Source organism: Henckelia pumila, chromosome 2 (genome assembly GCF_033568475.1).
Source record: "Henckelia pumila isolate YLH828 chromosome 2, ASM3356847v2, whole genome shotgun sequence".
NCBI lineage: Eukaryota > Viridiplantae > Streptophyta > Magnoliopsida > Lamiales > Gesneriaceae > Henckelia > Henckelia pumila.
Window position 1 is genome coordinate 686,783 of NC_133121.1, and position 24,356 is coordinate 711,138.

At 31.1% G+C, this 24,356-nt stretch overlaps 3 protein-coding genes across 4 annotated transcripts; all 3 read right to left on the reverse strand.

The window, feature by feature from the left end:
• Positions 1-3,888: 3,888 nt before the first annotated feature.
• LOC140884008 (formin-like protein 11) lies at positions 3,889-7,168 on the reverse strand. Of its 2 annotated transcripts, none has more exons than XM_073290669.1 (4): positions 5,359-7,168; positions 5,068-5,258; positions 4,727-4,941; positions 3,889-4,651 (listed from the first exon to the last, which is right to left on the reverse strand). In XM_073290669.1, exons 1-4 carry the CDS (start codon positions 6,861-6,863, stop codon positions 3,926-3,928), a joined length of 2,637 nt encoding a protein of 878 aa, XP_073146770.1. In that variant the 5' UTR covers positions 6,864-7,168; the 3' UTR covers positions 3,889-3,925. The 2 variants fall into 2 exon arrangements, with proteins under 2 accessions (XP_073146770.1, XP_073146769.1); XM_073290668.1 differs by having other exon boundaries at positions 4,727-4,962; positions 5,359-7,166.
• A 2,286-nt stretch (positions 7,169-9,454) lies between these two features.
• On the reverse strand, positions 9,455-10,653 carry LOC140885154 (uncharacterized). The gene has a single exon (XM_073292089.1). It carries the CDS (start codon positions 10,643-10,645, stop codon positions 9,608-9,610), a length of 1,038 nt encoding a protein of 345 aa, XP_073148190.1. The 5' UTR covers positions 10,646-10,653; the 3' UTR covers positions 9,455-9,607.
• Positions 10,654-13,753: 3,100 nt separating this feature from the next.
• Positions 13,754-14,660, reverse strand: LOC140885241 (MADS-box transcription factor 6-like). The gene has a single exon (XM_073292187.1). It carries the CDS (start codon positions 14,657-14,659, stop codon positions 13,817-13,819), a length of 843 nt encoding a protein of 280 aa, XP_073148288.1. The 5' UTR covers position 14,660; the 3' UTR covers positions 13,754-13,816.
• Between the last annotated feature and the right edge of the window lie 9,696 nt (positions 14,661-24,356).

Genomic DNA, 24,356 nt, shown 5'->3' on the forward strand with positions numbered 1-24,356 from the left:
TATAATTTGAGAATAAGATAGACCTATACGGTCAACTGTCAGTTTGAAATTTGGATATATGATAATTAAGTGTCTTTCAAATTGTGAGAATTAATTGTGTAGATGACATATTTTAAAATATATATATTGTTATCGGATAAAGAATATTTCATCGATTTGTTTTTTGGATTCTACTCAAGATCCAAGTGATATTCTAGAGCTCAAGTCAAAATTGACAAATTATTTGGATCAAAAGCTTGAAAAAAATCTGTAACAAATTTAAATTTTTCCAAAAATTGTGGCATTTGATGTTTCATTGTTCTCGTTGAGATTCGGTTTTATTAATTATTTCAATTTTCAGATTGAGTGGAATGAGTCTTGATTTTCTTTATTTATTTGGGATATTCTTGGATATACATTGTACGTATATGGCAGTTCATGAATCTTGATTATTTAATGATCCAAAGTTGATATAAAAATTTATTCAAGGATTTTATAAAATTATTATTTCATATATCAAAACTCAAAAGTGAGATTTCCAAAATTATTTATATATTTTATATAACAAATATCGCTTCGATAGTTATCTATTCGTATGTGAAATTGTTATATATATATTCACAACAATATGTTTCAAGACACTTTTTTTGTTATTGCATTTTTTCGCCTTCTTTCTTCCATTTCCCTTCGCTTCTTGTTTCTTCCAGGCGAAACAACATAGATTTTTCAAGAATTTTACGGTTTCGATCGTAATACTTCACAAGAATGGCGTTCACGTACGGGAAAAGACATCGGGGTGAAGAAAAATGATCATGGTTAGTTTCCATGACTAAATATTTTGATGTGACACGTAATTGATGCACGCACGGTGGAGAGGAAGATGGATCTCGAGATAGTGGTGACACGGACACGTCACGGAAGTGCAATGAAAGTAGTTCGTACGTGGTGGCGATGGATCGGAGTATTTACATGATCATGGAGATAAGATTTATAAAAAATTTTACTCAAATGCTTTAAATCTATCGGTTCTTTTAGCTAACTGCTCATTTAAGCTGGTATCGCCTTCATTGTTCTAGCTGCCATTTTTTTGTGTGTTATTTATTTAAATTCACATATTCATGAGTATTAGTAGATGATGTCTCAAGATAATGCAAGGTACGTATCCAGTTCACATTGGAATATTAACAATAGGAGGAATCAATAAATTTTAATAATTATTATTTGTATGATTTTTTAATAAATTTCGAGAAGATTTTTATCCGTGTATTTGAATACTCGATTCTCAATCAATTAGAACGACATGTGGTGCGCAGTATGTACTCATCATATTTTATAGTTCATGCATCAATACCATAATATCATGTTCTGCAATTCAAAGAAACTTTTATGTACATATCGTGGCATATCAATGCCCAATGAAGGTCTTGAGTAGGGGTGTTCACGGTTCGGATAACCGCCCGATTCGAACCGAAACCGAAAATTCGGTTCGAACCGAAAATCGATTCGGTTCGGTTTTCGGTTTTCGGATTTTCGGTTTTTCGGTTCGGTTCGGTTTTTTTCGCGGTTAACCGAACCGAACTGAAAAACCGTTTTTTTTTGGGTTTTTTTTTTTGAATTTTTTTACCAATCAATTAATATGTACATCAATATTGTGTGCCCATAAAATTAATTTTATTGAAAAACTGAAAGAACAAAGGTCATCATTTGTTTTTTTAAAAAAAAAACATAATTGGTTTAATTACTTATCTAATTAGTCAAACATACTTGAATTGTGGATTCAACTTGAAAAATGTATTGATTTAGTGATTTTAAAAAATATTGATTTTTGAAATAGAAATAATTAAAAATTAATGAAGTTATTATATTATATTATATTATATATACACATATTTGCATTATATATTACATTATTTTTATAAATTCATAAATTATTATTATTAAAATTAAAAACGTTAGCATTTTTTTTGTTCTAAGTGCAGTTATTTTCAAATATATTTTTCGAAGCATTAAATCACAAATATTTAATTGAACCATTAATTTTTCCAAAAAATCATTCGAATAACTAAAAATATTTAGTTTTTTTTTTAAAAAAAATTTATTTAATTTTTTTTTTCAAAAAACCGATTTTTAGAGGAAAAAAAATTTTCAAATTTTTTTTTTTAAAAAAAAAAAACCGAAAAACCGAAATAATTTCGGTTAAAAACGGAACCGAACTGCCCAATTCGGTTCGATTTTCGGTTTGGCTTTTCGAAACCGAAATTTCGGTTAATTTCGGTCCGGTTCGATGCAAACCGCCCGAATGAACACCCCTAGTCTTGAGCTCTTATTTAAGATGTGAAAACAGTTGCAGCCTGTTAACGTACAAAATTCAATAGTAAAAAAGGATTGATGTGACGGGTTTAAACTCGGGCAAGTGGGCCCACATACGGGTCTGGAGCGGGTCCTGAGTTTGGCCGGACCCGCCCCGTCAAAAAATATATATATTAAATATAAATGTAAAATATATATGTATATATATTAATAATATATAATTATATTATTTATATTGCATATTCAATACTTATTCTTTATTTGAGTTTATAATATTTTTGGATTTAAATAATTTTAATATATTATGATATTTTTAATATGAAAATATATTATTATGATTTTTTTTATTAATGATTAATTAAATAGAAGATGATATATTTTAATTTGTAAAAATATTTTTTTCCCTAAATATTATTAATATAAATTTTAATGATGGATTGTTAATTTTTTAATTTATTTAAATTTTTTATTTAATAAAATTTAAATTATATTTAATTTGGCAGATTCAATAAGTCTAACTCGGATTAGATTCGCCGGATCCATTGGACGGGCGGGGCGAGTCCACAGGGAGGCGGGACAAGTTCCGAGTTTGTTCGAACATGCCCCGTTGTCATCCCTATTCAATATTGTCCAAAATAATAGAGTTTCGAAATTTTCAAATTTTGTGCGATCTCTATTTTTTTCTAAATCTGCGACATGAACGTATCCCAGACATGGATCCGTGCATAGGCTTTTCATGATTTTTCCTTGTCTTTCAGGAGTGTGACGATTTATGTGCAAAACTAAAAATAAAAACGCCGGATAAACACGTACGACAAAATAAAGTGTCAAATAAGCCATAAGATTATTGCTTATCAAACAACACCGTCTATTTGTCTTCTTTTCCTTCTAAAAACTTATTTCAAATCTCTCAACGCTATCATTATTTTCAATCCCACATTTTATTCATTTCAAAGACAAATATTATATTAATATAACATATTTTAACTCGATCATACACTTTATTATAAAACTTCAAATACCCAACACATGTATACAGATTAAAATATCTATTACATGAAATACACAACATACAATTAATAGAGCCGATTTTCACCAATGTGTGGATAGAATTTGGGAGCCGTCTATGCTATCCCAATCGGACAGTGCCGGATGGGGTACTAACGGCCTGAATCATCGGGAGATCACATCATAGAATTTGTAGGAGGCAGGCAGGGCCAATAAATTCAGCTTTCATGCCAAGCCAATAATAGATATTTACTTGCAGGTTAAATCCTCTCAACTCTCAGTGAAGCCCTGCAAACACTGAATCACTTCACTCTGCTCCACTCCACCAATCCATACACACTAGTTGCAAGAATTTGCTCTATTTGTGGATGGCCCCGTACGTGCATTGCATGAACATTGAATAAATGTGTACCACTTGTATGCTAAATTTGGTTGGATATTATTATTTAGTCTACACACGTGAAATATTATAATTAGGATAGCAGTTGTATATGCATTTCTCGAACTGAGAAACTCAAATACATATTTTTGAAGATGCTAACAATCATTCCAGATCATGGAAAGAGTGCAAAAACTCTCACTCGGCATTTCAATATCAAGCAAGCCATAATAACCTTCTTCTACTATATCAAAATACAGATAAAGGACTAGGACTTCGAGGCGTTTTCGAGCTTCTCAGCTCTTTGCACACATGATCTAACATACTCAAAAAATCTCTTACAATTACAAAAATATGAAGCGGGTTCGACTCGTCTTTGCTTACGTTTCCATGAAAATATTCAGTGATTTCTTTAACATGTAACAAGACTCTATTCTCGTCTTGTTGAAGTTCTTTCACCTTCGTTTCTGCGTGCTTCAAGAATGATCGCATCGATATAACAAAGTTACCCTTTGTTTCTTCCGCTGTCATGTCCTTTTGGACCAGATGTTGCAGTTTACTCATTTCTTCAGATAAATTTGTAACAGAGCTTGCAAGAACATCTAAGTCTATTGTGGCTGTTTTTTTTACATTGCATAGCTCGGTGCTTAAACCGGAGACAAGATCTAAGCCCATTTTCCTGTATTTTTCTTCCTTATCTTCAATGTTTGAAGTGCTGCTTCTCATATTGATTCTCCCCATTATGCTTTCTGATACTCTTAATCCCTCAGACCGCACAATTTCTTGGACGACAAAATGAAGGAGCGTCGTTTTTCCATCTGTTCCCTTTACATCAGCAAGTTTCAGAAGGGCGTCGAGCTTGAAAGCTTTGGCACCTCCCCTTGTCGTTCCAATATTCATTCTGTTTCCTGTTTTTAGTACAGCCTCGAGTAGTTTTAGGAAGAGCCGGCTCGATCTTAGTTCCTTGCACGCCTCCTAACATAAAACAAAAATATATAAAATCATCGAGATGATGATGATGTGTTGGAGATTAGTTCTATATTGTATTACCTCGAGCATTGAGAAAGATTTTATGAGATGAAACACCTCATCTTCAAACGTTTCGCGATATAGCATAGCTTCTATTCTTGCAAATGCAAATGGTATCTTGAGCATCTCTTTCACCAATTTCTCAGCTGATCCTAATTCAAGAACATCTCCTCTGTAGTTGGAGAGCTTAGCCTCTTCTTCCTTAGTGGGAACCATCTTTGAGAGTGCTTCTAAATCTTGCAATGAAAGACCATCGCCTATTTGAAAACGAAAAATGTAAAGAAAGAAATGAAAACTACATGGTATATATTAATTCTTATCTCTTAGCTCATGAACGAATGATGGAACTTCAAATTCCATACCTCGAATGAGCGCCCCGCATACTTGTGCTGCAGTGACGTTCAATGCTTTAGAAAGTATAGTTATGTTGTGTAGTCTTTTAGGGTCAAGGACATGCTTGCTCGGTGATGGAGTTTTGCTTTTTGCTTCATCAATCTTGATGGTATTTTGGAGGTTGTACCCGAAAAGTGACTCGATCATTTCCTCATCAAATCTATGTCATGTTTCATGAATGCATGATCATAAACAACTTAAGCAAAATCAAGAAGTTATGAAAAACTTTTACTTGGTTTCAAGAGTTCGTAGTTTCTTACTCAAACGAGCTGGACCGAAGCTTGTCCCACACCGTTGTTCGATCTGGTGTGGCTCTAACTTTGTCCCAATGGAGTGGTTTAAGTTTGGGTAATGGCGAGCCATATTTTCCTGAAGGCGTGTGTTGATTGAGCTGAGAAGGTGGAGGAGGTGGAATTTTGAGAGGATTATTAATGTTCCTTTCCGAAAGGGATGGCGCCAATGGTGGTGAAGGAATTGTTTTTGGAGCTTTGGGATACGAAAAACTCGTCAATGTGGATGGTTTAAGGTTGGATTTGGTTCTTAACGAAGGAGATGAAGAAACGGGCATGAATGGCAATGAAGGTGGTGGCGGTGGAGGAGGCGGCGGTGGCGGCCGCGGCAGGGGAGAACTTGGGGCTGATAAAATGGGATTAGAGTGCAAAATCTCTGAAGATACAAGAACGAGTGATTCCTTGTTTTGGTCATCTTGAGAAGTAACTTCAAAAAATTCGGTAATGCTACAGGCTGATGCATTGGAAATTCTCACTTGTGGCGAACATGAATTGAAGAAAGAATGGAAAGATTCATCATCAGATGAATCAGCAATAATTTTATCATCAAATCCATGAATTTGTTCTTCAGTAATCAATCTTTCACCACATGAAAAGTGAGAGTCCTCTTGTTTATACTCGACCGACTCAGAAATTTCATGCACCGTGGTAATTTCCACAACAGAACAACACCCACCGTTAACATATTTCTTATCAGATTCTTCATTCTCATCATGCGAACAATTCGACATGTTTCGAGCAAAAGCCGTTTTTCCGGGATCGAAATTCGGATTCATACAACCATGTTTTTGGCTTAATGCAGTTTCTAAAGAATCAAGGTAAAAAAGGTCAGGGCCTGGATCTGAACTCACCTTTTTTACTGAGCTTTGGGAGCTGGTGGCAAACTTTGATTTACCTTTGTTAATTCTTGCTTCATTTGTTTTCGTTGATACACTTCTTTTGGTCCTCTGTTTTTGTTGTTTCTTGAATTTCCTGCAGCAAAAGAAGAGCCCAATTGCACATAGTATAGAGGTAACCCCAACTGAAGCAAACACTGCACTCAAGATTCTTCTATCTTTCATGCCTTTTCCTTTGTCTTCTTTCTGTACTTTATGATCTTTCGAGTGATAACGCAGCGGCGGTTGCGCGTGTCGGTGAGCGTGCACCGCCGGAGCTGGAGTCCAGGCGGGTGCCGGCGAAGGTGATGATGATGGAGGAAGATAAGCAAAAAGGCCATTTCTTGATTTGTGTGATTGGAAGCTTTGAAGTCCCAACAGAAGTCTAAACCTCTCCAAAAACAAGCCATTTTTATCTTGTTTTCCAACAAATTCGTCTCCATTACTTCCTCCATAATGCACTTCACTATTGAAGTAGTACTGATTTTGTGCGTTGAATGAGGCCCTTGCAATCAAACTGTGGGTGCAGTAGAAAGATGCAACAAAGAACAAGAAGATGAACAAAAACATTTGGAGAACTTGAGAACCACCAAAACCCATGTTGTTGAATTCACAATCATGGAGATCAATTTAGACACTATTTTGGCCTATAAATCAACCTTAACATTATCCCCTTTTTTGCTTAAAAAAATATAGTCGTGGTTAGTTTTGGAGGGTAAGAGTAAGACATATGGTATGGTAGTAGACTTGTAGAAGTAGAGAAGATGCAAAAACAGTAGTGTCTTTAATGCTACTCCAAGGAACCCCTGAGCCTGCAGTTGTAGGTGCTTTATTTCCCCTGTTTTCTTGCTCTCCTACCATTAATTCTCCCTTGACTAGTGTGTTAATATTTAGTTCATCATCACCTTCTCCTCTGTACACTTTTGTCTTGATTCTTTGTTTAGCACTGCATCTGTCACCTAATAAGCCTTGCCGAATTTTTGTTTTCTTTAATTACCAGAGTTAGTTCTTGGATTCAAAACTATTACGTACCACTACCATTTTATCGAAATCTGTAGCGTTTTGTCCCTTAGTTTACAGCGCAAAGATTTAAATTACTATGTGATCAAGGAATAGTGTTACTTATACTCCAACTCGTGATAAGGGATTGTAATAGTCAAATGGAGGCTTTTTTTAGCTAAAAATTGCAAAATAAGATGGATGGGACTTTTAGCTTTTAAGTTTTAAGTCAAGAATTTTCATGGGAAATTTAAAATTTAAGTCAACCATTACAATTAACATGTAGCTAAATGTCATTATTCACGCTAAAAGTCTATTTATGTGGGTCCTAATTTGTTGGGGGTGATGGTGTAATCTCACCTACTAGTTAATGTAAAAACTTTGAATGGTACACCGAATATCTTACATCACTTTCTCACGTGATTTGGTTTGAATAATAATAATAATAATAATAATAATATCACACTTTGTGATGTTAAAGTGAGATTTTGAGGTTGAATTATCCAAGATTCAGTGTGTCTCTTTCACAAACCTTTTCAATTAGCTGCATATATTTGGGAATCTAATCACCATTTAAACAAATAAAGTAAGTTAGATTTTGTCTCTTCTGCAACTACATGAGAGAGAAGGGAGGTGGGGGGCTGGGTGATGCATTTGCCACAAGGTAACCAGCTTGGCTTGTTCTGAATTACTTTCGATATATAATAATTCATTTTTATGATTCAAGCTCTTTTGGATGTTACTCAATCCACTCAATTGCGATTCTGAATATAAAAATGAATTAATTTTCAATTTTAATCAAATTTTCAAATTGAGTTTAAATCATAGCTAGCTGGTGCAGACTTTTCAAAACATAATTGACGCAAAGATATTGCCTCAAATTTGAGACATTAATTAATTGGCGTAAAATAAACTATAACTAGTTATCAACACCAATATTTTACTATTATTGTTCAAACTAAACAAAATTTATAATATTAAATTAAAGAGGTGTCATAAGTAGTATTCATCAACTGATTGTCCCTGGTGGAGGTATCTAGCTACGTAAAATTAAGAAATAATTTCAAATATTTTCCGGGGTTTAATTTAAAGATTTTGTGGTTTCATTCTAGCTCGATCGAGGATAATTTCTTGTGGTAATTTAATGACACTCTAAACAAATTTGGAGTAGTTGTGTTTGGTTTAATTACCATAAATTAACATATTAATCATGCATATAATCACGATCAAATTAGCTAAGACATTGTTTCAAAAATAATAATAATAATAATAATAATAATAATAATAATAATAATAATAATAATCTATACTATTAATAAAGAAAGAGGGGTAAATAGTAACTGCTTTTTTGGTGAAGCTTTTTTTCATAATTTCAAACCAACCCTTTCATACATTAACTCCTAAATATATTTCATTTTGTAGAGATACTTAATTTCTCATATTTTATATAAAAAATTATCTTACTAAATCTTATATCATATTTATTTTTGTACAATATGGTAATTAAATTGAAATTTTCAAAAAAAAACGTACAAATATATTATATTTTACACACAACGTGTATGCTCATTTGCTAGTAATAATAATGAGACATGCGTGATACATAAATTCATGTGCCATGTATGTATAATAATGTATAGTGGGTAAAAGCCAATTGATTGTGATCGGTTTCCTCGTATGAAGCATTTATATATCCTCATTAATAAAACATATATCCAGCACATTTCTCAAAAATGGTCCAAAACCAATAATAATATTTAATTAGGCGGGAATGAAGAAAATCCCGTTAATTACGGAGAAACTTCGATCGTCTCCCGTTAAATTGATATATGCAGCGTATTTGCACAATATTGCGTCGCATCATACGTTTGAAGAGTTTATTTATATATATTGTTGCTGGAAACTTCAAATGTTCACCGTAATTAATCGATATCCAAGCTACCATAACAATTGGTTCGGTTTTTCGAATAATTAAACGATGCTTCTGATACAAAAATTTTGTCGATCTATAAAATTTCTATTATAGAACGACAAATATATATATATATATGGATTTATTTTATTGTTTTTATATTAATAGGAATTGATAAAAAAAAAAAAAAACTTGTATAGAATCCATCCAACGGCAAATTTCATATATAAATCTTCCCATAATAATAATAATAATAATTGATGTTGAAATAGATAAGTAACGCACACACAAAAAAGGCCTAATCATGACCAAATGTATCACACACACACATCACGCACGCTGCACGCACTAATTAAAATGGAATATAATGCATCACACAACAAGGAAATTAATGAAAAACAAACATAAACCATGCACCGATTGTTCAAAAACCTTACTCGTCGATGTCCTTACGAGCACCCCCAGCCTTGTTCCCTGCAGTGACACGACCGCTGATCCATTCGTGCTCCTCCGCGGGATCGATCGGGAGCATAGCGGTGGAGTGATCAGTGCCCAGAGGAGTATACGGGATCACAAAGCTAGAGTTATCATTCCACATGGGAATCATGTAACTAGCTTGGGGTGCTACGTCCAGAAAATTGTTCACCGTCGAGCTTGTATCTGCTGCAGCCAAATGAGGATCATGATATGAAGCCAACGGAACATTATTGCCAAAAATATTGATGAATTGGTTCGGAATATTTAATCCATGTGGATTATCAAAGCCCAGTACTGGAGGATATTCAAAACAAGCTGCAGCTGCAGGAACAACACTTGGTTCACCCACTGGATAATCAATGGCAGTGCCCACGTTAAGGCTTGGTCCAAGAAACTCATATGGAGTAACGGTGAAACTTTTAGCTTTTGCCTCTTCATGGGTTTCGAGTTTGTTCTTGAAAAACAAGAAGTTGTCTTTCAACTGATCCAGCTCTTGGTAGCTAGAGTATTCCGCGATTTGTTTGGTTTTTATACCTGCTCGTTTACCCATCTGATCCAGCTCTTTTTCATGCTTTTTGGCCAGGTCCAGCTGCTCCATGGCATGGTTGAGTCGCGCCGCTGAATTCGCAACCATCTGACGTTCGGTCTCCAGAGCCAGTAGCTGATCCGGAGTTGGGGGGAAGTTTCGATCTTCGTCATGAACGTGATCATTTTCTTGATCAGCGAGAAACCTGTCGGTGACCGTTTCCACGTCCGGGTGGCCGAAAGTGTAGGGTTTGCCGCCGGGAGAGAAGATGATCACCGCGGTTTCGGCCCCGCAACGAGTGCTGAGTTCACTGGTTTTCTTGAACAGACCATTGCGCCTTTTCGAGAAGGTAACCTGGAGATTTGCTGGGTTTTCCACCTTCTCCATGACCACCTTGCGACGACCTTTACCCTTTCTTGAGGGGTTTTGATCTTCATTATTGTTATTGTTGTTGCCTGAAGTACTCATGATGGATGGCAAACAAATTATAATATATAGAACAAGACTGAGATTATGGTTTAGGCATGAAGGAGATGAGTAGCATTTATAGTTGGCTATTTTGCCAATATGGTTTGAAGAAAATCCATGTCGTGGATTTTCTCATTTAATGAAAACATAATGGTGAGTGTCTACTAGCTGATTCAGTATATTAAAACAGGATAATGGCATTAATCATTATAGAAAAAAAAAAACTAAAAAAAAATTACGTGCATTAGCGTTATTTGTATTCATTGAAATCAATGGCGAAACCAAGAATTTTAATCTAAGGAGCTAGAATTTTAACCTCTAATTGAACTTACAATATTTTGAGATGATCTATCCAAACTAACATCAATTTATTCGAAAATTATTCAAAATTAATATGTATAAACAATTTTTTTTTTTTAAATGTGAATGTGACTCCCCGGCTATAATGTGGCTCCGCCACTGATCGGACCTAGTATGACACTCGCGACGCAGAAGGGCGTTTAATTGCAAGATTCACGTACCAGTCAAGTAGGGACAAAAATCGGCTTTAGTGATTGACAGTGTCGATCGGAACGGTCGCCTATGAACGGATAAAAATTACTCTAAATAAAATAGGTTAATATTTCCTCAAGAGCTCACATGGACGGGAAGATTTGATATCCCGATCTCGATCGGCCTTCGCAATATTTCGTCGACTGCGAAAATAAGAATATCATAACAAAGAACCCTATAAATACGAAAATTTTGACGAAATTTTTTTTAATATATTTAATTTTAATTATCACCGGTGAACGTCGCACACACGCGATGACGCGCATTAAATATTATATTTTCATATAACATAAAAAATATAATTGAATTTCATATTTTTGGTCAATAATTTTATTTGGTAAAAATATGATACATTTATTTTTAAAAATAAAAATATAAAATATTTTGAATATATATACATGTATATAATATTTTATTTATATAATACTTATTATTTTAGAAATTAATATAATGTAAAAGAGAGTTTTTTTTTGGAAATCTTTATTTTGATGTTATTTTAAGTCATTATTCGCACGTATATTTTATTTTATAGATATATGAGTCAAACGACTAATCTACTTTAATCATTTTAAATTTTTATTTAAATATATATGTCGATAACTTGTATCTCGACGTCTCACATCAATGACTTTGGTGCAAGATGTATGAAATATAAAGTATTTAGAATTTTAAAGAATAAAGTTACTAGTATTTTCAAGAGACTAAACTCGTGTTGATCATGATTTATAACAAATTAATTAAGCTGGTGGCGTTTCAAATTTCCTTAATTTATATATTTAATTTAAATAAATATTTATAATTCACATCTAAGTCAATCAAAAAAACATGTGTGAAACATTTAGTTAATTTAATTAGTATAAATTTTAATTTGTACCAAATAATAGAAAATATTTATAAAAACCGGTCAAGGTCATGATTCACATTTGGTATTGGTGAATAGAAATATCATATTCTTGTAATATAGTTCTATATATTGCTCTGATTCCTTCATTAACTTTTCTATGATTTCGTGGTGTATAAATGGATGGATATAGAGTCACATATGTGAGCACTTTAATTTTTAAAATTTCCTTCTTATTATTTAACAAGTTTCTATTGAATGTAATTTCCGATTTATGAAACATTACAACAAATATTTAAAAAGGCAACATGAATTAATTTTCACTTGCATATATATATCACACACAAAAGCACAACATCTACAATTAAAATCAAAATTCATATACACCGCAAAGAAATTCTAGATCGACCAAACTCTTGAATTCCTATGTCTTATATATTATATTATTAAAAGGATAAATTGTGTTTGGCCCAAATAGAGACAAATTAGTATATCATTAATGTGCTTTTTTTAAAAATCCACAAAATTCCTTCGATTCTTCTAGCATGAAAAAAAAAGTGTGAATGAATTTTAAGAAACTTGTTAAAAATAAGATCATTTAAAAATTTTGATTTTTAATTTTACAAATTTAATTTAATTTCTGATTCCTTTAAACAAGAATGTTTATTTAAAAAAATGACTATACAATCATGTAACACACACTAGTATATACAATAATGTAACACACACTAGTATAAAGTGCACAAGTAAATTTTGTAAGCTCAAATTATAGTTTTCAATGTTAATTGTGATCTTCCCCGTGCATGAAATTTTGTCAATGAATTACAAACCTAAATTATATGATTTCATGAAAACTAGAGGACCGGGGTTGCGAAAAGCAAGAATGAGGAGTTCATCGCTGACGGCGGAATTTACATGGTCCTAATCAGCTACAACAGAAGCACATTATATTACAGTTGTTTCCATGTCTTGAAGATATTCGAACCCTAATAATGTGCCTTCATGGGAAAAGCCAGTGCCGATACATGTGCATGAGATGAAATAAACCAAAAATTCAAAGTAAGAAGTACTGGTGTTTTCTGATCCACTTATATATTATAATTTTGCATTGCATCAAAACTGAGTATACATTAAATTGGCCAGTCGAAATGCAAAAACCTAGTTATATATATTGTGACAGTAAATAAAAATATAAAAAGCACATAATAGCTCGTACGGTATGATTATTCTGTACGTGTCTATATTAAAAAAACAAACAAACAAAAAAGGCGATGGACTAATGTGCGTATGACAAATTAAAAGTAAATATAACGTTTATCGTGCTTTGTTAATTTGTTACAATAAACCACTTCGTAAGTTATTATTTTTTATGTAGTCTCATGAAAACTTTAGAATTATAATTTTTTTTTTAATAATTATTTTAGGAAATTGCGAACATTACGATAAATTTATGATGTTGAATATTTTTAATTGCAAAAAATGTCAACTGATTTGCATAGAAATTAAAATTATTAATGATTAGACTAATATAATGTACCTCAAACGGTGCATCCATTGATATAAATCTTCCCATGGTAGTATACAACAAATCAACAATTGATGGATCAAATATAATACATCGATCACACACACTAAAATGGAACCAAAAATACCACACACATATATAATGCCCACACTCTTCACACACGTACATGAAAATTAAATGAATGCAAAACCACCAAATGCGAACCCAATCGGAAAGAAAACACGCAAAACATATATAACCACTCTTGAAAACGTTACTGGTCACGAGCACCACCAGAACTGCTCGTCCCTGCGAAACGAGTACCACTCGATTCGACGTTTTCAGTAGCATGATCATGAGTCGGGTCATTGAACGGAGGAGGAGAATATGGGATGACGAAGCTAGAGCTAGCATTCCACATAGGGTTATAATAACCAGGTGAGGCTAGGAAATCGGCACCTGCGAAACAAGGATCATATGAACCCACTGGAACACTAGTACTCATGATGTTACCACCTAAAATATTGCTTTGATCATAACATGAATAGGGGAATTGATTGGGATTAAGCCCTTGCAGACTAGACCCGAATGGAGGAGGATCAAAACTTGAACCGGCCGGTTCTAGTACTGGTTGAAGATGACTGATAATATTAGGGTTTGGACCGGGAAAATTATCTTTATTTTCAAGCTTATTCTGGAACTGGAGCACCTCCCCTTTCAACTGATCCAGCCGTAGCAAGTTACAATATTGCTTCATCTGTTTCATTCTGCCCAGTTGTTTCACGATCTGATCCAGTTCTTTTGCCTGGCTTTTCGCCAGGTCCAGCTCGTCCACGGCCTGGTTCAGTTCCGCAGTCGAATTCGCAATCATCTGACGTTCCGCCTCTTGCGCCGCGTATTGATCCGCCGTCGGGTTTTGATCATTCGCACCAGCTGCAAGAAACCTGGTGGCGACCGTTTCCACACTCGGGTGGCCGAAAGAATAGGGTTTGTCCCCCGGAGAGAAGACGACCAGGGCGGTTTCCGCCCCGCAACGAATGCTGAGTTCACTGGCTTTCTTGAACAGGCCATTGCGCCTTTTCGAGAAGGTGACCTGGAGATTAGATTCGTTTTCCATCTTCGCCATGGTCACCTTGCGACGGCCTTTACCCTTTCTTGAGGAGCTTTCTTCATTATTATTGTTATTGTTATTGCCTGAAGTACTCATGATGGATATATATATGTATATATAGAACAATACCAATATTAGGGTTTAGGCTTGAACTTGTAAAGCAGACAAGTAAGAACCATTTATATATAGTAGACATTTTGCCAATATGGTTTGAAAAAATCCATGCAGTGGATCTCTCATTTAATGAAAACGTAATGATGCAGAATCTGGTGATTACTACTAGCTGATTGAGTATCTTAAAACAGGATAATGACATTAATGATCACTAGAAAAACGTCGTCGTCGACCGTGCTCGTCGGACCGACAACGACCCTCGAGTACTGCAAATGTAGACGGATGGATGCTTGGCTTCAAGATCCACCCATCTAGTAGGGACGAAAGTCGGCCTTAGTGATTTGACAGTGCCGTGCATGGAAGGGTTGCGCTTAACGGATAAAAACTGCTCTTGGGATAACATATAGGTTGTTAATCTTCCTCAGAAACTCACATCGACGTCGACGGCAAAATTTGAGACCTGATATCGGATTTTTGCTGCAGTGTTATTCGTCGAATGTCAAAATAATTATATTACGAAGCCTATAAATAGCGGATTTTTTAACGGTTTTAATTTTATTCAACTATCACTAGTGATCGTAGCATACACGATGCGTGTGTTACGTAATATTATATTTTTGTATAATATAAAAATATAATTAATTTCATATTTTTTACCAATTAATAATTTTATTTTGAAAAAATGGGGCACATTTAAATTTGTATAATTAAATTGTTTTTAAAAAAAGTATGAAAATTTTAAAATAATTTTTTATTTATGATAATTAATTGGTTTCTAATTATCGTTATTTAGGAAAATAAAATAATAGATATTTTAGGAAACCTATATTGGATGGATGACCAGTATATATAACTGCTTTATTAATTATATAAATAGCATATATGAGTCAAACTGCTGCTCTAATTTCAATTTTTCGATTAAAATTTTGATTTAAATGTCATTTTTATGCCAAATCTACCAAATAAATTCATTGTATGTTGCATTTTAATTAGAGAATTAAGTTATAACTAGCTAATATCACTATTTTCAAAAGACCATATGCTCGTCTTCATAATTTAATTAGAACAAGTTAAATTTAAAAAATTATAATCGACATCGGGCCAATTAACTTAATATGTGGTGAACAGTTTGTTGAAGATACCAAGTAAAACAAAATATTTAAAACCCGTTAAGGTCATTCACGTACATTTTGATTTGGAAGATGGATATTATGAGATTATGTTACACTAATTGGTGAAGGGAAATATCCTTTTTTGGTAAAATAGTTCTATTTCTTTAATTCCTTCATTAGGGATAGATTTCAACCTAGCATATGGGTAATACTTCAATGATAAATCTAATGTCCTATGATTTGTCACGTCAACAATATATAATTAATTACGCCTATGTGTAAAAATACGAACCGTTAGATGCATGGTTTGGGTATTAACCATATGCTATGGATGGATGGATTTATATATGATCTTATTATTTTCCATATATGGTATCGTTCCTAGTAAATCATGATTTCCAATTTAATTTATAAAACCTTACAATAAATATTTGATTAAGAGGCAATCTGTATTTTTCACTTGAGTACATATATAACACACAAAAATACAATGATATCTACAAAATCAAGATTTATACTGCAAAGAATTAAACCCTCGACCAAACGTTTGAATTCATGTCTCCACCCACACTTGACGCACATAAAGTGCACAACATTTCTACGAGTTTAAATTATAGTTATTGATATTCATTAATTGTAACCTCCCATTAAAATTATATCGACTAATAACAATCTTAAATTTTATGTATGAAAAAAATATATATTCCAATTCGAAAAAAGGCAAAAATGAGCTGCACAAAATCTTACAATCCGCATGCAAACTTTGAAACCAACTGCATGCAATACAGCTCTGCTTCGAGACATGCATAATAAGATCTCTCATTAAGTATTATGATATTACTCTTATTTTAATATAAATCAAATTCATTATATATATAAAAAAAAAATTGTACAAACACATAGCACATTTATCGGGCTGCTGATACGTATTATATATCACTAGTTTTGGTATGGATCCATGTTGTTATAGTTTCTTTACGTGACAAAAACTTTATAGGAAAGCCGTAGTTTGTCTCTCAAGTTGTAAAGTGGGCCGAGCCGGCCCATTCCAGTATGAAATTCAAAATGATAAAATTTCGAAAGCTAGTTCACTTGAATTCAATTTCCCCATTGATTTACTACAACACGAAGGAGGATCTTATCATCCACTCCCTGAGATACGCTCTACGAGTATAAAATAAAGATTTTGATGTAGAAAGACGAATAATATATGGTTTGATATTTGTTTAATTCACATTGTTATTATTATATTTATTATTGATTTCATAATATCCTAACAAAATCTAAATCAATCGTGAGAGTATAATTATAAAATTATATTAATATATATCATACTTATCATATGCACATCATGTTTGGTGGAAGGTGATGTCTAATGCAATCTATATAGTGTCGTCCCAGATTAATTGACGAAATTAAGATGAATAAAAAATTGAGAGAAACGAAATTTTTTTTTATACTTATTCCTGCATTTAAGTGCATTAAACAATATCTTTTGATGGTTCTTAACTTGACTTCTGATGTATTTGTTCCTCTTTGATTGAATGGATCTTTTGCCTTCGAAAAAAAAAAAAAAAAAAAAGTGCATTAAACAATATCTAAACGTAGAGGTACACATTCTAACTTACGTGAAATCTCATGCGTACAAACAGAATTCATTTTACATAAATTAGGGGATTTAGTGAAAATACGAATGAAATAAATAGATTGACGGTGGAAAATAGCTTTGGCAAAGGAGTAGTTATGGAACGCGGAAACACCGACTTAACCATTCAGATGTAGTTCTATCTTGACGGTCGATCATCTTTTCAAAATTGTTTAGTGAGAATATTACAGCGGCTCAATGTGTAGCTAAGGCGACATGTATTATCATTTCACAAACTTTACATATAAAAATCATCTTTTAATTTGTCATGTAAGTTCCCCTTGTATATAAAGAAATATATATGTAGTTTTTTTTATTATAAGAACGCAAATAATAACAGCTAGCTCCTGTTGCATATATATACTGATATAAGAGAATTGACATGTATATAGCTATATCTCTTTTTATTTTATTAAGATCCAAAAGTCGATAGTAACTGTTTTTGGTTTGGTGGTATAACAAATTTTAAATTTCAAATATAATTTTTTGAATAATGCTATGTGTACATAGAGTGTTACAAAAAGGCTTACACATCCTATTAAATTAGAAAAGTATCTCAATTTTTTTAAAAAAAATTCTTTCTTTTCAATCTACAATTAATTTTTTGTCTTGCTAAAAAATCTTTTAACAAAAATATTATTATTTTTTATCACTTACTTATAGAATTAATTTTACTGAGTTCAACAAAAATAAATATTTTATAAAATTTTAAAATATAATTATTTAGTGAGTTCAACGAAAATAATAATTATTTATTTTTTTATAGTAAATATATTTTAAAATTTTAAAATTAAACTTTCAAATTTATATCATATATAAGCGAGATTTTATTATTATGTATTTAAATTAAAATATATTTATTTATTATTATGTGTAATAATTAATTATTTTGTTAAAAAAACAAAATAAAAAATCAAACATTAGGTTTGGGTTGATCGAGTTAGTCAAGTTCGAGTAGGTCGCTATTGATTTATTCGGATTTGATTTGATAAATTTTTTAAAAAAAATTTACTTATTTATAGAATTAAGAAATATTTACTATATTTTTATATATTGTATGCTTGAAAACAATTATTGTATATTGTATCATAGATTTTCAACATGTAATAATTATTTTGTAAAATATTGATTTTTAAAAATAATTTTTATTGTGTTTATTAAGTATATTTTAAACTTTGTACACTTGAACTTTCAAATTTAAATTATATAGAATTTTATAAGTGAGATTTGTTATTATGTATTTAAATCAAAATATATTGAATATTATTATGGTTATTTAATTATTTTGTTAAAAATTTAAAAAATTCAAATATTTCGGGTCTAATCTGAACCCCAAAACCTCCACCTTAATTTGATAATTATCTGTCAACTGGTGTCGGGTTCAATTTTTACACCCCTAATACTACACAATAAATAATAAAATAAAAAATAATAATTTTTTTTGTTAAGAGTTTTTTTGAACAAGACAAATAATTGTAAGTTGAGAATAAAGATATTTTAAAAGAATTTTGATACACTTTTCTAATTTAATAGGACGTGTAAGCCTCTTTGTAAGACTCTATGTACACATAGCATTATCTTAATTTTTTTTTCCTTCAAACAACTTGAATAATAATTGGATCACCCAGCAAATTTATTTTAAATTTGAAAAAAAAACTGTTTATGTATATGCATCATCTGTGTCATCGAGACTAATATATAATATGGCTCTGTTTGGTACCATTATTAATAATCTATGTATAAAATTATCATGTCTAATCACACGTTCTTTTCATCATATTATTTATTCATCTATTAATTATTATTTTACATCAATCAAATCATTAATTATTTATCTTACATCAATCAAATCATTGAATTAAAATTACTATATTAATTCTTATAAATAATATTATTTATATATTTTTATTATTAAAAGAATAATATGAACCATTTTTATATAAAATTTAATCAATCAAATCAAATAAACTATAAACTACTAATCAAATCAAATCAAATCAAATATTCACTATCTTTTCTTATTTATTTTTTATTACATTACATTAATTATCTATATATTATTTATCTCATCACTCGTACCAAACTGAGCCTATATGTATATAAGCCAGGTGCGCTCAATAAGTTTTTAGAAGGACAATAAAAAATCGATTGTTCTACAAATAATGTTAATATTATATTATATTATATTATATTAATATATAAATATATAAAGATTATGCTAGAAAATGATTTTTGTTTTATATTTATTTAGTTTTTAAATAAATAAATAGGAATCATTTGTGATTCGACGTTAGAAAGTAACAGAAGATTATTCATTTATTCTGTACAATTATTAATAATGACCAAAATAGATATAGATAGAAAATAAAAAGAGCGGAGCGCCTCTCAATAAATGCAATTTTAAGTTGAGTGGCATTATTGTAAAAATAACAGACTCCCAAGTCAATTTATTAACCCCCATTTTCTTCATTATAAAATTCAGCCTCCTCTTCTCCACTTGCATAGCGTGTAGGCTCTCTCAGCTCCCCCTCACCAAATAGCAAACCAAAAAATCCCAAACGAGAAGGATAATTTTGCACGGATTTAGTCAGTAATCGGCGTTTTGCAATGTCAGGCGGCTCGAAATTGCTGCGGCCTCTCTTCTTAATCTCATTTCTGCTGCTTCTCCGAGTGTCGGTGGCGGCGGCGATGGGTTCCGGGGATGCTTCTGTGTGGATGGTGCCGGCGATGAGATCCGGCTGTAAGGGGACGGTATCCGAGTGCCTCGTCGAAGAAGACGCGGAATTCGAGCTGGATTCGGAGTCCAACCGACGGATCTTACTCACTCGCACCTACATCAGCTATGGTGCACTGCAGAGGGACAATGTGCCCTGCTCTCGCCGCGGCGCCTCTTACTACAACTGCCGCCCCGGCGCACAGGCTAATCCATACTCCCGCGGATGCAGCGCCATCACTCGTTGCAGGAGTTGAAACGATCGTCAATTGCAGTATTGGTACTTTAATTTTTTTTTCATTTTTCACTGGAATTTTTCTTTTTTCACCTTTTTTTTGTGTTTGGGTTTGTTTGTTTTGGGGAGGTGTTTGGTATACCATAAATTTGTGGTCACACTTTAGTGATGTATAATAATGAAGATATTGTTATGTTATTAATTATTATTTCTGTTGGTTGTTATATATACTTTTTTTAAATTATGTGAAAATAATAATATTGCAAATATTACCTCTAAAAAAAGATTATTTGTTTCGCTATTTTTTGTCAATTGTGAATAAAATTGGTCGGCCCGTGTGTTTTTTAATATCTTAATTTCCCTTTTTGCATGTGCATATACTATCTTACATGTTAAGTAAAATGCTGCTTCATGAAAGCTAGTGATAAATTTATAACGCATCTTTGTTTCATTAGTTATTGGATTCAGTGGAATAAAAAATATGAACTTCAATTTTTAAAAAAAACATTTGAATTTTGTGAGTTATTATTATAATTTTTGGTTTGTTGACAAATGGATAAGTAGATTTGAAGTCTTTAATTTAATTGGAGCTTTACTTAGAGACAGCCCGGATACAACCTAGAATACAGCTGGAGATGGAGATAGATATGAGAATTTTAATTAGGCTGCTAACTAGTAACTACCCATCCTTATTTATGATCAATATTTTTTTATATGATCTATCATGATGAATAGAAATCTGTCTATCTAATTAATTTTGGAGCAACAGATAATTTTTTATAAAATAAAATATTCCTTAAAAATTACAGAAAAATAAATTCATCTTCATCTAATGGAAAATTCATGAAACATATTTTAAAGTTTTTATTAACATCATATCTTGACAAAATATTTATTTAAGTTATATATTTTTAGATTTTTTAATGATCATATTCATATCACCTCCAACATGAAAAAATATTGTAAAAAACTTATTAATTATGTCGATCATTTAATGTAAAACATTTGTAATATGTATGTGCGTATAGTTTGTTGAGTGGTTTTTTTTTTTTTTTTTTTTTTACGATGTTTGTCAAACGATGTTAATATAAATAAATAGACGCTCTTTCAAATAAAGGTAAGGATACTGTTTGAATATTTGGTTGATATTTGATCTTATTATTGGGAGTATCTTAAAATTAAATTAAAAAATATTATTGACAAGATATTTGACTTGAAATATAATTATATTCTTGACTGTACCAGTCCAAATTTAGAAGTCCAACTGACTAAAAAAAATAAAATAATTAGAAGATTGGCAAAGTAAGTCCAAAAAAATTACATGTAAACGTCTTTTGATAAATGATCATTCGTGTTCGAACTTCGAATTATATGCTTAAAATTCAAAATCCTTGTAGATGTTATTAACGATTTGAAATATGGATTCATAGGTGGTATAGTAATATTTCGAGGGAAAAAAAAAATTTGCAAGTGTCGAATGGACAGGAGAAGGCACGGTTAATTGGCTCTCTCCAAATTATTCGAAATAAAATTGATTCTTGTTGTAATATCATTCGGATTATATATGAGTTATTCGATACTAAAATTTGGATTTTTTTCTCACAAATAAAATAAATAAGAAAATTTTAAAATGTCTTTTCGATCCTATTGGTCTCGGCTTGTTGAATTGGATGGCGTACCAGCGTATAAATAAATAAAACGATCCGATTGGTGAAATTAAATTAACAAAAGTAGAATTCTCAAATGCTTTTATTATAAGTTTTTTTTTCATCTTTTTTTATTATAAATTCATGATATATATTTGGTCCAACAGCCTATGCAACTAAAGTTACATATATAACTAGCTACAGCCTACAGTACACCACGCAACTATTTGCCCGATTAAATTTAATATAAATTAAAAGCGTTTTACTAAATAAAATTGCAGACCTTAACATTGGACACATGATGTGTCGCGTTAAATACTCGATCAATGGACAATATCGATATTTTAGAATTTTACACTCTTTAAATTTCCCGTCTTTTATTTTTTTTTTCGAGATCTAATTTCCCCTCTTTTAATTGTAAACATGTTAGGTTGGATCTTCTTGTCAGAAAATCAAATTACAATAATGAAAATGTGACTGTTAACTTTCTGATAAACTCTTTTTAAAATTAGAAGAGTAAATCTCGTCTGAATTATTCTGATAATAAACTAGATTAAATGGGGATTAAACGAAAAACATGATGAAAATGCTAAAATTCGAATAAAAAGAAAAAAAAAACGATCAACTCTAAGTTTATCATATTAAATGTTTTTAAATGTGATTAATTTTTTTTATTTTTAAAAATAAATTATCTCAATTTAAAAATCTCAAAATAAAATAATTTTCTTTAAAATCAAATAAATACAACCGTTCGTATATTTTTCAAAAAAAAATTCTTCAAAATTCTTGTGATCTGGGTAATATTTAAAAATTTTTATGCGATCTAGTTATAAACATTGATAAAAAAAATATAATTTTGATATTTTTAAAAATTTGAGAAATTATGTATTAGTATTTAATTTATTATATATGTGTCTTAATTAGCATATATATTCATAATAAATAATTTAAATTTTAATAAAAACTTTAAAATATTAAACACGTTTAAACTCGTGAAACTTAAAACCAAATCATTTTGTCGTGTTGGTGTTTTTTTAGAACTTTGGTAATAAGTGGACGAGTCCATTTCTACCGCCAGTAGATTTTAATTTAATTTGGTCTACATATTTATGGAGATAGCTTTTGGTTTTTTCATTAATTATCAGAGTTGACATGTCTTAAGTCGAAAGGAAAGAAAATAATGGCACGTCTTTTCTTCATTACTGAACGAGGCCCGCCCATTGATACAGGCGTGTTGGGCTTACATATATATATATATATATATATATATATTTTTTAGCTAAGGGCTTACATATATTACAATGCATATCTAGTAAATTTAAATAAGTGGAGCTTTTTTAAATATTTTTATTTTAAAAAGTAGATGTGATATCGGTGTTTGAATATAATAAGTTGAATATTTTTATTTAAAATTTTAATTATAGTCAGAAGTAAAAATCCAAAAAGTTCGAAATTTTAGCCTTTTTTTTTTTTTTACAAAAATGCGCAAGTTCGTTTTTTTTTTATTAAAAGCGATATTAATATTTAGATAAATGTGGAAAAAATATTGCTATTTAAAATTTTAAATGTATTTAGAAGCAAAAATCCAAAAATTATAATTTATAGCCCTTTTTAAGTTTTTTCTTTTGGTCAAAACGCCTTTTGTAACCAAATGCAACAAAATTTAATAAAAGTGACTTTTCAAAAAAAAAAATTTATTGCTTTTAACTTATTGGATTCGTCAATTAAGCGAACTCTTAATTGTAAACGAAACGTCAAACTTCTTATATTAACTAATTTTTAATTGAATTGAAATTTTATTTAAATTTGTAATTATACATAGTTATATAACTTTGTAGAATATTATTTTTATCATGTGGAGAACTTGCGACTAATATTTTTTGGTGCACTCTGGGACTCTCGAACTAACGAAATAGTTTGCAAACTGCGTTAGTTAAGTAAACCACATTAGATACGTTTTGTGCAACAGACTAGTTCAAGAAAATTATGACAGTAAAAATCAAACTCCTCACATTGTAGAAGAATTTTTTTGTTTTCCTATAAAATTGTTTCTTTTAAATCTTCAAATTTATTTTTATCTATATTTTTAAAATTCAAATCTCGTTTTTATCTCTATTTTAAACTTTACCATTAATAACAAAATGATCATATTTAGATAAATAGTTTAAATACGTACAACATACATTAGTTTTTTATAGTAGAATTTCAATAGGTGCAAAAAACTAATATTGCTGTTTA